The following is a 16412-nucleotide window of genomic DNA, read 5'->3' as shown; positions in this document are numbered from 1 at the left end:
TCCCAATATTTTATGTTTGAACCTACTATTTATTAGGGATATTATGATGGTTTTCCAACAACTCTTTCACCCATTGGATAGAAATCATGGATTTGGAGGGGAAAATGTCCCCATGCCCACATCCAATGGTGGCCCTGGTTATTTTACTCAACCATGACAATCCATCTCTATTTGCCATTGTGATTGATTCATATAAATCAGGCTTAAAACAGTTGGTTTATGGCATATCTGGGGCCAAAATAACTAATTTAAAAGGGACATACTCTTCTGAGAACTTTCTCCTTTCCTCTGGATATTACAGTGTAAGGGTTTGAATCTTGAAACCCTTTACAGTTTCTTTTCTCTGATGATGGAAGCCAGCTTGAAAACAAAGCCATTCCAGAGATGAGGGGAGGGAGAGAGAGAGAGAGAGAGAGAGAGAGAGAGAGAGAGAGAGAGAGAGAGGGCCACTGGATGGAGCCAGTCCAGTAGCCTGCCTGACTCGTGACCTCCAGTTATGTGAGTCTTGTCATGGACTGAGTCATTCTGAGTGAGGCTTTCTATTCTTAGTTGTTCCAAGCATCCCAATACACTGTTCTCTATGATTAGGATACCCTCTCCCTGCAGGTCTTTTTTTTTTTTTTTTAAAATATATTTTATTGATCTTTTACAGAGAAGAAGGGAGAGAGATAGAGAGTTAGAAACATCGATGAGAGAGAAACATCGATCAGCTGCCTCCTGCACACCCCCAACTGGGGATGTGCCCGCAACCCAGGTACATGCCCCCGACCGGAATCGAACCTGGGACCTCTCAGTCCACAGGCCGACGCTCTATCCACTGAGCCAAACCAGCTTTGGCCTCCCTGCAGGTCTTTACTTGGAAAATATCTACTCTTCTTTGTAAGCCAACCTAAATTGGCACAACCTTGATGAAGCTTTCTTTATCCCATGATTATGTAGGCTTTTATTCTCTCATTGCTCTTTGCTTTTACTTCTAGAAGTCACTCATTCAACATATATATCTATGAAGTTTTTTGTATGTACCAGATTCTTTTATAGCTATTGGTAACATAGAAATAAGCAAGTTGACCAAAGTGTCAGCCCTCACAGAGCTTATATTCTATGGGGAAAAAGAAACTCATCATAAAATAAAATGGTGAGAATTGAAAGGATAAAAATACTATGGAGATAAATAAATCTTGGGAAATGGGACATGGAGTTCTAAGGAGAGACTGCAATGTAAAATAAGGTCAGGGAAAGTCTCACTGAAAAGGTGGAATTTGAGCAAAGATTTAAAAGAGGCAAGAACGTAGGAGAATAGCCCTAACAGGTTTGGCTCAGTGGATAGAGCTTCGGCCTGCGAACTGAAGGGTCCCAGGTTTGATTCTGGTCAAAGGGCATGTACCTTGGTTGTGGGCACATCCCCAGTAGGGGGTGTGCAGGAGGCAGCTGATCGATGCTTCCCTCTCATTGATGTTTCTAACTCTCTATCCCTCTCCCTTCCTCTCTGTAAAAAATCAATAAGTAGGAGAATATCTAAGGTGGGGGAGTAAAGCTGGAGAGTACATATCATGTTCAGTGTTAATGTATCATTGAAGAGCAAGCATACCAGTGAGTGTCATGGGACAGGAGGAAGAGATGATGAAAATGGTAGGAGAAAGGGTCAAATTAAAAACTGAGGTCAGATCATACAAGATATTATAAGCCATTGAATAGAGACATCTGAATAAAGAATTTGAGGATAACTGATAAGATCTGACTTCTTTCCTTAAAAACTCAATCTGGTTACTGGATTTAGAATCAACTTTGGGGAAACTGATCATATTATGTAATTATTATTATTTTTTATTTATCTCTGGCATCTCTTCATCCTGTGATTGCAAAAGCTACAACTTGTTTTTTCTTTTCTTTTTTTTTTTTTTAGTATGTATGCTACTTCTAGTTTTATTTTACTTTTTTTTTTTAAAATCTTTACCACAGGATATTTTTCCATTGATTTTTAAAGAGAGTGGAAGAGAGAAGGAAAGACAGAGAGAATTATCAATGAGAGAGAAACACATCGATTGGTTGCCTCCTGCATGCCTCCCTTACTGGGGATTGAGCCTGCAACCCTGGCATATGTCCTTGACCGGAATTGAACCCAGGACCCCTCAGTCCACAGGCCGACGCTCTATCCCCTGAGCCAAACCAGCTAGGGCTATAACTCTTACTTTTAAATGCTACACTATAGCACCTCTCAGTAAAGAGTTTAAACACTTCAGCCACAGAAGAATTACCACTGAAAGAAAATATTTAGGTGTCATGTCAACTTGTTTTTTCTTAATACGCTTGTGTCTTGCAAGTGTTTGAGAGACTTAATGGACCATCATATATATTTTTTGAGTTAGTTCCATTTCCTTCATCAGGCATAAGAGAAATATATGTATCAAACAGACCTGAAAAGGTGACATCAAACTTAATTTCATAAAAGAGCAACACTAAATTGATAAAGGCAGTAGAGTGTAGAAAGGGAAAAAGAAAAAAATTAAATAAACTTACACATAGGTAAATAAATATAGGGTACGGTTTTAAAATAAAAAATAATTTGTTCCTAGATTTCTAAACAAATTAAGATCCAAGGGAGTACAAAATTCTAGCTTAATCCAGTGTATTAATTAAACATCTAAATGACACCAGCTATGTTATAATGCTGTATGTCTCCATTAAAATTAAGGTCTTGCTGAAACAGTGGAAAGGTAGTCATTTCCCAAATGGCTATATAACTGTAGCACAGACAAGTTATCAGATAAGTATCCTGAGTTAAATAAACCCATCCCCATAAACCCATCCCCTGAATCTGAATCAAGTTGTATGTCTGAGGCATGTGTTACTTCAAAATACAAATTCACAACTTTATTGACTTGTCAGACAGCTCATGTTTCACTGAACTCATTCTTTTGCAGCATCATTTGTCTGGCATTTGAAAAGCTGTATTCACGAGTTTAGCTCGTGAAAATATTTATAAGCCCTGTGGTGCAGGGCGTTGGCAAATGCCCTCCGGGACATTTGTGCTGAAGGGAACACACCACATAACGGTTCCCCTCCCACATAATCTCTCTGGCTCATTGGAATTGGATGACCTTCCTGGGAACTCTTTACTGTGGCCTCTGTGGGTGCCAAAAGCCCAAGAAAGCTTGCTGGGTTGTTCTCATTCAAACACTGAGCTTGCTGGGTTCTCATTCAGGCACCTTTAGATGCACTTCCTTCTTGCTCAGTGAAACTGCTAATTGGCACAGGAAATATCCCTGCTTTGTCCATTTTCTATAGAAGTTCAAAATGCTTCTACCCGACTGTGCTGACAGAATTATATTTTCAATAGCATGAGTGCCCCAGACATTTCAGTAATAACTTTGGGAATATAAAACAGCTTCATGCCACAGAATAAATGGTTACAAGTAAGAATCCTCCGAAATTGGGGGCTAAAAAAATGGTATTTGAAATATAGTTATTTAAATTTGATCAGTGCTGTGCATAGTGCCTTTCTGTTCATACGCTCTTAAATTTAATAGGTCCATTTGCACTATTATATGTTTAATCTGTTTGCTACTTAGTTATACATAAGAGGGAATGTTGTGGTCGGTTTCCAAGGAATATTTTTCCATCAGCTCAAGAAAACATGTGATGTTTGCCAAAAATGGAGAAAATTGTCCTCATATTTGTCACTGGCAAAAAGCCTAACTCTTTGAAGGAAACCTCCGCCGCCCCCCCCCCCACCCCCCCTCCACACACACACACACACAAATACAAACCTCTTTAATTCGTATTTTTAGGTCTTGCCTGCTTTTAATGGGCGTTTGTATAGTGATAGCAAAGAGCACTTAGATTGGGTATGTAAATTACTGAGACCTTTCAAAGCCAGTCTTAACATTTTGAAAGTTTATGTCAAATTGCCAAAAGCTACCTTGAAATCTTTGCACATGTATATGAATATGTGTCTTCTTTGAATTTAAGTAGATGCTTACAGGTTTTTGAGTCTTTAAAGGATAATGTTCTCATTAGCTTTGATATTTCATGCTTTAGCTGGGATATTTCATATCAAATATATTGATGTGAGCAAAGTCCATTAAAAACATTAAAAGAATAAGAGATTGTTTACATGGCTATTTGTGTTTTTAACTGCATTGTGCGGTTTTGAAGTATTCACTGAGAACAAGAATGCAATTCATGACATCACTGTCCTTGTGTTTAAAAGATCATGACAGGGTGACTGATCAGGTTGCTGGTTGTATCCAGAAAATCTGGTCATCACTAGTCTTTACTGTACTTCATGTATAAGAAGTTCATTCACGTTGCCCTGTTTCCAGTGTTAGGAAGCATTTGATTCATTGAAATTCTTTGTGCCCACACTGTGCCTGGACCTGTGATACATAGCTGAATGGATAAAAAAAGGTCTCTTGGAAAACTTTTGTTTGGGTCCTCTTTAAAATGTGAGTTCTAATTCTTGCCAAGTTATTTTGTTGGAATTAACTTTCAAAGTATAGTTTCAAAGGGTGATATTTTATGCCTCCCCATATTAAAGATCTATTAGTTGGTGAAACAAAACTAAAAACAATTTTGAAGATCACAGGAAGTCAAAGGGTTCTTGCTTGAAAAGAAACAAAGTGACAGATAAAACAGAATTGACAGTTCTATTCATAGAGCCAAAATACTCATGGGGGTTTAGTGTGTGGCAAAGCTGTTTTTTCAAAGCAATGGGGAAAGATCAACTATTTAATAGGAGATGTTGAGACAACAGCTAGCCAATTAGATGAAGACCAAGCTGTATTTCTACCTTAGAGCCCTAACAAATTTTTGGTAAGATAATGATTTAAAATAATAATAATAATCCTATATAATAAAAGCCTAATATGATAATCGACCAAACTGCGGAATGACTGGCAGAATGACCAGTCACTATGACGCACACTGACTACCAGGGGGCAGACACTCAATACAGGAGCTTCCCGCAGCCCACAGGCCCCAGGCTAGCCAAGGTGGGTGCCAATGGGAGGCCCCCAATCACTCCGCCGGTCGCCCCACAGATTGGCCCTGATCGTCCGCCAGCCTAGGGACCCTACCCATGCACGGATTTCATGCATTGGGCCTCTAGTAATAATATAAAAGAAAAAAAAAATTTAAATTAAAAAAAGAAAAAATAATAATATAAAAGGAACCCTAATACATTGGATACAAAATTTATTGATTTCAGAGAGGAAGGGAGATAGAAACATCAATGATGGAGAGAATCATTGATTGGCTGCCCCCTGCACACCCCCTACTGGGGATTGAGCCTGCAACCTGGGCATGTGCCCTTGACCAGAATCGAACCTGGGACCCTTCAGTCTGCAGGCCGATGCTCTATCAATTGAGCAAAACTGGCTAGGGCCAGAAAGGGATTCTTTATGTCTATTTTGTATGTGCAAATCAGGAGTTTGTAATTTCTCAGTTGTTTTTATAAATATTCCTAAACATCTTTCCTAAACGAAAGTTAAATGTCTGAATTTTATTTTTTCCAATTCTCACCTGAGGATATGTATGTTTATTGATTATTTAGAGAGAGGAAGAGAGAGAGAAACATTAATGTGAAAGAGAAACATTGATCTGTTGCCTCCCAACTAGGGATCAAACCCATAACCGGGGCATGTGCCCTGACAAGCAACAGACTCTGCAACCTTTTGGTGCATGGGAGGACACTCAAACCAACAGAGCCACCCGGCCAGGGCGTGTGTCTGAAATTTTACCCAACATTTTTCTTCTCATGTGTTTTGACTTTTTATTTTGAGTCTTTAAAATACATACGTTAAAAGCCTTTAAAATGTCACTATGCCCAATAGCATTATACTGGGAATACCATCTTGATACTAAGAAACTCTTTAGAAAGTCCAAGTTTGCATATGTTTAAAATATTCCATTAACAAGAAAAACCTGAAGAGTTGCAAAATATGAAAGTAATAACAATTTCAGGTAGTGTGGAGGTAGTTTTACTCTGATGAGATTAAAAAAATAAATTGAGCAAGATACTCCATGTTCTTACATGGGCTTTTAAAAAATGTTTGCAGCTGCTCTGTGAAAAATTCTAAGAGAATGAAAAACTGGTAGAAAATAGGTGCAAAACACAGATCTGACAGAGGACTTGTATCTAAAATATACAAAGGACTCTTAAAATTCATCAATAAGAAAACAACTCAATTCAAAAGGACAAGAGATTTGAATAGCCACATCTCAGGAAAGAAGATATACAGATGGCAAATAAGCATATGAAAAGATGCTCAACATCATTTGTCATTAGAAAAACTGCAAATTAAAGCAATAATGATATACTATTACCAGCCTATTAGAATGGCCAAAATCCAAAAAACTGACAATAACAATTGCTATAAGGACGTGGAGCATCAGGACCTCTTACTCAGAGCTGCTGGGAATGCAAAACGGTACATCCACTTTCGAAGACAGATTAGCAGTTTCTTATAAATCTTGGCACAGTTTTACCATGGAGTCTAGGATTAGTGCTCCTAGGTATTTACCCAACTGATTTGAAAACTTATGGTCACAGAAAAATAAGTGTTTTACAGCAGTTTTATTCATAATCACCCCAAACTGGAAGCAACCAATATGTCCTTAATAGGAGCATGGCTAAACAAACTGACACATCCATACAATGGAATTATTAGTTATTGATAAAAAAAGAAATGAGCTATCAAGCCATGAGAGACATAGATGAACCTTAAATACATATTGCTAAGTGAAAGAATCCAGCCTAAACAGGCTATATACTGTAGGATTTAAATTATAGGACATTCTAGAAAAGATAACAACTGTAAAGACAATTACAAAATCTGTGTTTTCCAGAGGTTCAAGGGAAATGGGGGAGAAAGGAGTGTTGAATACACAAAGCACAAGGGATTTTATTTTAGGACAATGAATATTGTCTAAAACCATTCTGTATGTAACTACAATGGTGGATATACAACACTATGCATTTGGCAAGACCAATACATTAAGAAGCCTAAAACATGTGTCCTCACATATGGATTTTTTTTTGTTCTATAAACAGCAATTTTGTTAAATTCTATTGTTTCCTCAACATTAAGAGAAAAAATAAGGTTTGTTTATGATTGTAAACTCTGCATTACTAAATAATTTTTGTTTTGGCCAGGTATTCATGACACTTCCACTTATAATTTTGCACACGAGATAACTAATGATTTTTTAAAAATATATTTTATTGATTTTTACAGGGAGGAAGGGAGAGGGATAGAGAGTAGAAACATTAATGAGAGAGAAATATCAATCAGCTGCCTCCTGCACACCCCCTAATGGGGATGTGCCCACAACCAAGGTACATGCCCTTGACCGGAATCGAACCTGGGACCCTTTAGTCTGCAGGCCGACGCTCTATCCACTGAGCCAAACCGGTTAGGGCAGTAACTGATGATTTTAAGAATTTTCCACAAAATTCTCGCTCTTTTCAAACCTTGTTTCTCCCTCATCACCCACAGACTTCTGGTGCCAGGTTCATAGGCCCTACATCATGATACAGTCTTTGGCTAAGCACCTTTGGGTCATGGTGTTCTAGTGAACTGACACAGTGGGCAATGGGGGTGTTGCTGGGAGCTATTCCCACACCAGAACACCTACTAATACCTTAATGATAAACGAAAGTAGCTGTGAATTTTTCAAAAATATATGACTATATGAACATATTGCTAGACTCCCTCCTAGGGCCTATGAAGAACCTCTCTAACTGAGGAGGGGCCCAGAGTTTTGGCTTCTTTAGCTTCACAGGAAATTAGCCTCTGGGGGCTAGGAGTCTTTAGAAGTTATCTTTTATTTTTTCAGTTTTCAAGGTGAAATAGCAATCAAGATGATCAGCTAGGAGTGAGAATGGAGAATGAGGTGGGCAGTTTGTGAAAAAAAAATAATGTATGAATAGTCAACTATGAGAATGAACAAGTGAATAGACTAGGGAAATATAATTGTTTTTAGCACTTAGAGAAACATATAAATACTGTATTTACAGATAAAATATTTTTAGGTATTTGCCTTAAAATAAAGAGGGAGTAAAGGGTATAGATAGGTGACAGGTAAAACAAGATCATTTAGGAGTTGAATAAGGTGGAAGATAGGTAGGTATGGTTACTGGGGGTTCATCACAACCCTATCTACTTTGGTATATACCATACAGATGACCCTTGAATAATGCTGGCATTAGGGGCACTGACCCCCCACCACTCAGTCAAAAATCTGCATGTAACTTTGACCCCCAATAAACAGCTGTCCCTTGGAATCTATCCTCAGGGGATTGGTTCTAGCAAAATCTGTGAATGCTTGAGTCCCTTATATGAAATGGCATAGAACAATGTATACAGTCGGCCCTTAGCATCCACTGATCCCAACTGTGGAATCCATGTTTGGTTGAACCCATAGATGTGTAACCTGGGAATATGGGCTGACTATATATTTATGGGAAAAAATACATATATATATGTGGACTTGTGTTCTTCAAGGGTCAACTGTATTTCAAAATGTCCATAGTGAAAAGCTGCAATAGGTAATATCTATTCACAGCCTAAGTGCCCATCAGCAGATGAGTGGATTAAAAGACTGTAGTATATCTACACAATGGAATACTATGCTACTGTAAAAACGAAGGAATTCTTACCATTTGCAACAGCATCAATGGAACTGGAGAACATTAATGCTAAGTGAAATAAGCCAGTTAGAGAAAGATAACTATCACATGATCTCACTCATTTGTAGAATATAATGAACAACATAAACTAATGAACAAAAACAGATCCAGAGACAGAGAAACATTGATCAGACCGTCAAACCTCAGAGGGAAGGTAGGGGAGGGTGGGGGTAAGGGGGAGAAATCAACCAAAAGACTTGTATGCATGCATATAAGCCTAACCAATGGACACAGACACCAATGGGGTGAGGGCATGAGTGGCGGGGGGAGCATGAGGGGTCAATGGAGGGATAAGGACACATATGTAATACCTTAATCAATCAATAAAATATTCAAATTAAAATTTATTTTAGTTCTAAACTTAATATTTGTATGAAATTTGGGAATGCACCGGTATAAGTATCCTTGGTTCTAGCTCTCATGTTACTTATCACTTAAAGGGAAAAACAAATTAGCAATCCTCCAAACATATGGAGATGGATTGAGGAGGGCTTTGGAAGCCATGTAGATGAGTTTGCGTTTTATCATGAAAATGAGAAACCAATGAAGTGTTTTAACCAGAGAAAAATATCATATGTCTCCATTCACTCTCTGTACAGCTATTCTAATGTGAGGAACTAATTGAGGAAAGGCTGAATCATGGCATGTGATCAGTTAGGAGGCTATTGTAGTTGGCTAGGCTTACATTGGTGGGAGTTAATATAAAGGGTGAGCTGAGGAGGAGGCATCAGCAAAGAAATTGTAAAAAATGGTGGGTGAATTCAGTGTGTCAAAGCTGGGGTCTTGGTCTCAAGAGTCAAATACCAACCCAAGATTAAGCAGGATGATCATTCATTCTCTAAATCACGTAAGCCATAATGGTGTTTGATTCTTGCCATTCCTCTTAGAAACATATACCGGCTTCCCATTGCCCCTAAGAAAAATGTCTTTCCTCTTTGTTATAGCATTCAAGGCAAGGAAACTTATCTTTCTATAAGTTTCATTATGCTCTACTAGAGGCCCAGTGCATGAAATTCGTGCATGGGTAGGGTCCGTAGGCTTGGCCGGTGATCAGGTTCCCTGCCTCCTGACCTCCCTGCCTCATCCTTCTCTTGCTCCCTCAGTGCCCCACCGCCACTGCTGGTCACCCGCCATGTTCTGTGCTGCACCCTGGTGGTCAGTGCACGTCATAGCGAGCGATTGAACTCCTGGTGTCCTGGTTGAACTCCCAAGGGGACAATTTGCATATTAGCCTTTTATTATATAGGATAGGCTCAGGACACACTGGCTTGATTTTAGGAAATAAGCTGAGAAATTTTAGAAGTTCCTGCTCTCAAGAATACTGGGCATAATTCTCCTTCTCTATGAAAATTTGTTTCATCCTTGTGTTAGCCTAGACATCAACTTCTCCATGATCTTCCCTCTTCTGTGTCCATTTCTCTTTCCTGCATGCCCTAAGCACATTAATTGGACCTCATATTTACACTTAGGTAGTTACTTCAATGTGTCTTTATGTCTATAGTGGTTTTCATATCGTCTCTCCAACTAAGTTAGAAACTTCTTGAGATCAAACAGTGTGTTAATTCAATTTTATCTTCCCTGATTAACATATATTTTAGGGACCAATAAATAATTATTGAATTAAAATGATTTTCTTAATTTCTTCTGTCCATATTACACTAAAATCTAGATTACTGACAAAGTTTCCATAGAAAAATTTGATTTTAGCTTAAATATTGAACCATGCTGTGAATGTATGTGGTAACCTTAAAATGGCAAATGACAGGGCAAATTTATGAGAGTGCATAAAATTCTTTATTTAGAACAATAAAGTATATGTATATATAATGTAATTTCAAATTCAAACCTGTATAAAAAAGGTCAGGACATATACCTATTTTAAAAAGTACACATACAGTATATACACATACACATCACATTTTACAACCTTTTTTATTTAATTAAACTTCAGTCATAATAAAACTATTTAGAATAGTGTTGACATACATTTACATTACAATATGCAAACTCCAATCTGACTGAACTAGCAATATATCTGTGCATCCATCTAAATGTCTGAATACTTTTCACGTCTACCGATTTAAAAAACTGTGGCAAGTGGGACACTATAATCACACATTAACCCTTAGAACACAGGAGAATAAGATATTTTGATTGGAAAATGTTATTTAGTTAGTCTTACAGCTCAGAAATCAAGTAACTGAAAAATACTATAGTTTTTAGTTTAAACAGTTATCTTAATTTTATTTAAACAAAACCATAAGGATGTAGTTGGAGATGGCAGTTATCAGTTTACAATGCTTCGCAAACATTTTAGGATCATGAAAATCCATTTTAATATGGATTATTTCTAAGACAATAGCTTATTAGGAAATGAAAGTACTATTACTTTATCTTTATAAACAAGGGCATTTCCAGGTTTGTTCATGGAAAGCAGCAACACCATACAGTGTGTGAGCTGAAACTATAAATTAACTAGTTAGAATTTCAATCTGAATGTATATATTTTAATGCCAATCTAAAAATAATATTGTTTCAAAGATAAGCTAGCTTATTTTAAAATTCTTATCCCACTTTCCAATTTAAAATGAAATTTATGAATTTCCTCTTTCCAAATGGATTCTAAATTACCTTTTGGCATTCAAGAAACTTTATGAGCATCTTACATTTTCTGCTGTTAGCTTTTAAGAAGATGAGAAGATTTAAATGCCTAATTTGGTACATTTCCAAATGTTACACACATCTTGTAGTATCTCTTCCCGACTAAAATGCAGTAATGCTGTTCATTCTTCAGAAGTGATCCAAAAACATTCGTTTAAGCAAAGCAAATGCCATCTATGTGTAAATGGTTATCCAATTCACTGTACATGAGACTGAATTTCACTTTTACTAATGGACCCTATTTACATTACAAACAAGAACAGCAATGACTTTTTTATGGTCAAATTGCTTATTCACGAAGATCAGAGTTGGATATTTTTCATGAGACAGTTTCAGCTCTATTGTCAGTCATATATCAATAGGCTTCCCATCTAATGTGAGCCCTCAGAGTTCATCATATAGATAATTACAAAACTGAGAACCAATGAGGGAGGTGATTGACCTGTTTTAGTTAATAGCAGAGGTTTCTTACAGTTTTTCCCAACATTTATCCCATTATGCCAAACTGCCTTTTGGAAAAATAATTTTTAGTTAAAGAAGCATAGATATGAAATGGCTAAAAGCCCTATATTGGAATTACATTTTGAAACCAAAACCTAGCTTCAGAAAAATATTAAGAAATATCCATGGATTCCGAATAATTTTTTTTGGTTAATTTAACTTCAATTGAATTAAAGTTCCAAAATATAACACAAAATTTCTCCAAAGTATTTTAATGCTCAATGAAAGGTGTTTGTTACTAAAACAAACACTTCATTATGGACACCTGCTTTTTCATTTTTTCACATGCTTAATCCTTTCTAAAGAGGATAGGGTACTTATTCTATTATTGTATTTTAAAACAACCAATTTGTCTCTGACTCTTTAAAAAGTGGCAGTGTGGTGAGCACCTTAGATAATAATACAAAATTCAGGAACACTTTGATATCACTGGGCAGGAACAGTTTATCACAGAGTCAGTTTCTTTCTTTTTTTAAAAAAAATATTTTTATTGATTTCAGAGAGGAAAGGAGAGGGAGAGATGGAAACATCAATGATGAGAGAGGATCATTGATTGGTTGCCTCTTGCACACCTCACACTGGGGATAGAGCCTGCAACCCGGGCATGTGCCCTGACCCAGAATCGAACCGTGACCTCCTGATTCATAGGTTGACACTCAACCACTGGGCCACGCCGGCCGGGCAAGCCAATTCTTTATAAACTTGGGTTCTACAAAAATGGTGCAAAGCTTTAGGTATAATTTAGAATCAGTAGACTTCTGAGATCATTTTAAAAGACAATTTCGAAACACTGATTTATAAAGAAGAATATTCAAACATATGCCAGATAAGACAAAGCAAAGATATAGATTATATATATTTTTTCCTAACTTAAAGCAGATATGACACAGTTAATGCCCAAGCAGCTAGCATCTAAAATAATGTTCAGCATTTTTCTATTGTTCATGAAATTTATGAAACTTCAGTGTTTTAAAAATTGGTAATCCATCTACCTCTCAATGAACCAATACATTTAATTAGGCAGAATATAGCTCCCCTCACCAACTATGCCAGATTTCATAAGTTGCTGAATTTGTTTCTTTAACTCCATTGATTAGGACCCTGTCCTTGAATGTTAAAATCCAGCTACTAGCTGAGAAAAGTACACTTATTGTACTCTCAAGCTCATTAAACAGCAGTGCCACATGCATAAGAAAATTGAAACCATTGGTGAAACAAGTCGAACTATCAATTTTCTCAATCTACTTATGACCTACTCACGCAACTCGCATTCACCTATATCTATTTTTCTCAAAACAATCCCTGTCACATGCCTGAGACAGGTCCTTTCAGCAATTAAACTGATCTCTGGTTCTATTACTAATTGATTATACCACGGGATATCTGAGGGCCTAAATAAGGTAATGCAGCTTCCCAAAGCACTGGCTTATATTTTAGAAAAAAATGACTAGTGTTTGAGGAACCATAGAACTTTAAAGAAGGAAGGGATCGTAGAAATCATTTGGGCTCTTTGGTACAAAAAGAGATCAAAGGCCACGTATTGAAGTTGTATTTGGATTAGCTTTGAACATAAGCTAAAATCCAACTACACTAGAAATTCTTAGACTTTAGAAATCAAAGGAAAGTAGCAGTTTTTCATGCCCTTTTGTATCACTACATTGAAGATGGTCATCTGATGGTGGGAGTACATGGCAATAACGTTGTTATAAGGAGTAAGTGATAATGGCAAGCTTTGGATTCTTTTATGTGCATGCTCATGATAGAATAAGAGAACCTTCTCCAAAATAAGTCATCAGAAATCATTCTTTCACTGTAGTCAGATGTTTCTTTGACCATAAAAAAAAATTGGCAAAGGAAGTTCACATGATGTCTCACAAGTTCTAGTTTAAAAGCGCAATGTCCATCTTGGGAATTCCTGCCAAATTCACTCTTAATATGACAAACGCTGTCATACATTTTAAATAGCAAACTGACATGCATAACTACATAAAGCTCTCTTTTTATTTAATTCATAAACCTTAATGGATATAGAGTGCCTGATTTTAAATAAATGGATCCTTTAAAACAGATAATGGTGGTTATACTATAAATAAGTAGAGTTTCCTGATTCCTTGCATTCTTATAAAAAGCCAAGTAACCTAGTTTCAACACCCATATCCGCATGTGGGTGTTGTGGTTTTCTAACCTTACATACTAAATATCATAATTTATTTTTACTCTCTCCCATGGCGGAAATCAAAAACAGGACCTTCATACATTCAGCAATTTCTCCTAAGTCCCTTTCCATAACTCTGTAATAGTTTTAGAATATAAACATTTTGTAATATATTTTGCAAGCATGATTTATACACCCGACAGTGCTCAAGGGAAAAGGCCGCCCGCACCAGGGGAGACGAATGTCCTCCTCGGCGACTGCCCTGCTGTTCAGTGTTCATAGCTTCTTCGTGTCATGACTCTCTGGGGGACTCTCCCCGCTGCAAAGGCATCACTGTTCCAATTCAGCACCAGCCAACCGCGTCCCTTTGTCTCGTGCGATGTGGATGAGCGTGTTTTACATCAGGAAGAGACCTGAGATCAGACCCATATCATTAGCGGCTAAGAAGCTGACGTGATACCCACTCCAATCACTTTTTCCTCCTCTGCTTTGAATATGTGTAGTGGCTGATGCTATCGAGTTTTTGTCTTTAAAATTCTTCTAGATCCCTTTGAGAAAAATTATTACCGCAACTATCCAGCTTGAACGCTACCTGAAGGGACCGAGATAACTACAAACTGCAGGTTGTAACTAAAAATAAAGCGATGTGGTTTTCAGCAATTAGACATTTCTGGAGGCATGCAAAATGGGCGTGCAGTCTGGGACACGTGCTTTCTCTCCCAACATCAGTTGCAGGTTCTAAATGACACTACAAGTCACCCAGGTCCTTAAAGTAGAGTCCTGCTCCATGCAAGTTCTTCTTTATAGATGATTAATTCAGTGCCAGTTTCACAGTAAAACACTTGGTTCCAATTTCCGAATCATCCATATAGAGTCATGGGTAGCAAGAACAGGAAAAGACGCGGTCTGTCACTCCAGACAGAATATGAATTTGTTTAAAGCGGCTTCATTTATGAAGCAAACGTGAACTGTTACCCACCTAGAGAGAAAAGACAAAAAGAGAGATTATGGTATATATCTGCTTTCTGCCTCCTTTTCATTCCCATTACATGAACTCATGTGACTAGAGAATTAGATTCAGATTATAATGTATGTTTCAATTACACAGCCTAAAATGACTTGACAAATGTTTTCCTAGATGCAGTGATCAGTCACTCTCTATGCTCTCCCTGGTAACATTGAACATTATCTGAAATGTTTTATTGTTTATTGCTTGTCTGCTCCTATTAAATATATGGAGCTTTGTCTATCTTTTTTACTTACTGCCGTATTTCAATACCTAGTACAGTGCCTGACATAAAATAATACTCAATAACTATTTCTTGCATGTAAGAAAGGATGAATGGATATCCTGTGGCTTTCATACCCAAAGCATCCCATAGATTATTTCTATTATTTGTGGTAAGAGGGTTCTTAACCTATGTAGCCTTGAATTTCTCAAACAAGGCTGTGGAAAGGTAGCAGACAGGTGGTGAGGGGAGAGGGCTTGAAGGACAAAGGCAGTGGTGTTTAGAGAGAGGTGAAGTGGACTGAGATGGAGTAGCATGAAAGAGATAAGCTGGGACAGGTGGAGAAGCTGGTCAGAGGCCCAGCCAGTAACAGCTTCCTGGTCATTGCGCAGTGCCAGTATCTGGACTGGTTCTAGCAATGTCTTCTCCCAATGGAGGAAATAGCAGCAGCAAGATCTCACTCAATCCTGTCAAACAGACAACAGAAAGACAGAAATCCTGGCACCACATCCTGACAAAGCGTCTGGGAGGTTCATTTGCCTGGGCACCGCTTACTGTACTTGTCCAATCATGAAAGCCAGGCTTTGTTTTAGTTCCTCTGCGCTGGTGTTAGACCACTGAGCTTTGGACTTAGCTTTCAGATTTTGCAACTTTTGAGTGAAATATTTGTACTTCCTTTTCTATTTATTTTTATTATAGACAGTATCTTCATGTTATCTTCAACCACAACCCTAAATAAATGTGCATTTTTGCATTTCTTTTCTTCCCTACTCACTATTTTCCCCCTTATCTCTGTACTTATTTATCACTCCCAAAATCAGATCACTGGTTTTAAGCTATGTATGAAATTCAATAGTGCGAGTGATAAGAAGTACAGTATTTTTCCCAGTCTTTCTAAATGCAGTACACTAAAAACCATATTATATGACAATTTATCAAACAGAGAAATTTAGGAACTAGAGAACCTGTGTTTAGGAATGCAGAATTAAATCCTGAAGGAAAACTAAGAGGCATTAAGAGAAATCCAAAATACATCGCAGATATTTTAAAAACAAAGTTTAGTTAGAAAAGCAAAAGGGAAGAGCAAAGATATCTATATCTATATCTATCTATATCTATACCTATATCTATTTCTATCTACCTATATTTATATCTATATCTGAATATATTGTATATA

At 37.3% G+C, this 16412-nt stretch overlaps 1 protein-coding gene across 6 annotated transcripts in view; it reads right to left on the bottom strand.

Annotated features, from left to right (window-relative positions):
• Positions 1 to 10464: 10464 nt before the first annotated feature.
• The window catches only part of KITLG (KIT ligand), a 94583-nt gene continuing 88635 nt past the window's right edge, over positions 10465 to 16412 (bottom strand). For all 6 annotated transcript variants that reach the window (XM_036297775.1, XM_036297776.1, XM_036297770.1 and 3 more), the window contains one exon: positions 10465 to 14985. In XM_036297775.1, the coding sequence (XP_036153668.1) occupies positions 14916 to 14985 (70 nt within the window). In that variant the 3' untranslated portion in view covers positions 10465 to 14915. The remainder of the gene's footprint in view (positions 14986 to 16412) is intronic.

This window comes from Myotis myotis, unplaced genomic scaffold (genome assembly GCF_014108235.1).
Source record: "Myotis myotis isolate mMyoMyo1 unplaced genomic scaffold, mMyoMyo1.p scaffold_m19_p_3, whole genome shotgun sequence".
Lineage (NCBI taxonomy): Eukaryota > Metazoa > Chordata > Mammalia > Chiroptera > Vespertilionidae > Myotis > Myotis myotis.
Note: the sequence above shows the minus strand (reverse complement) of the source record. Positions and strands in the feature narration are given on the sequence as shown.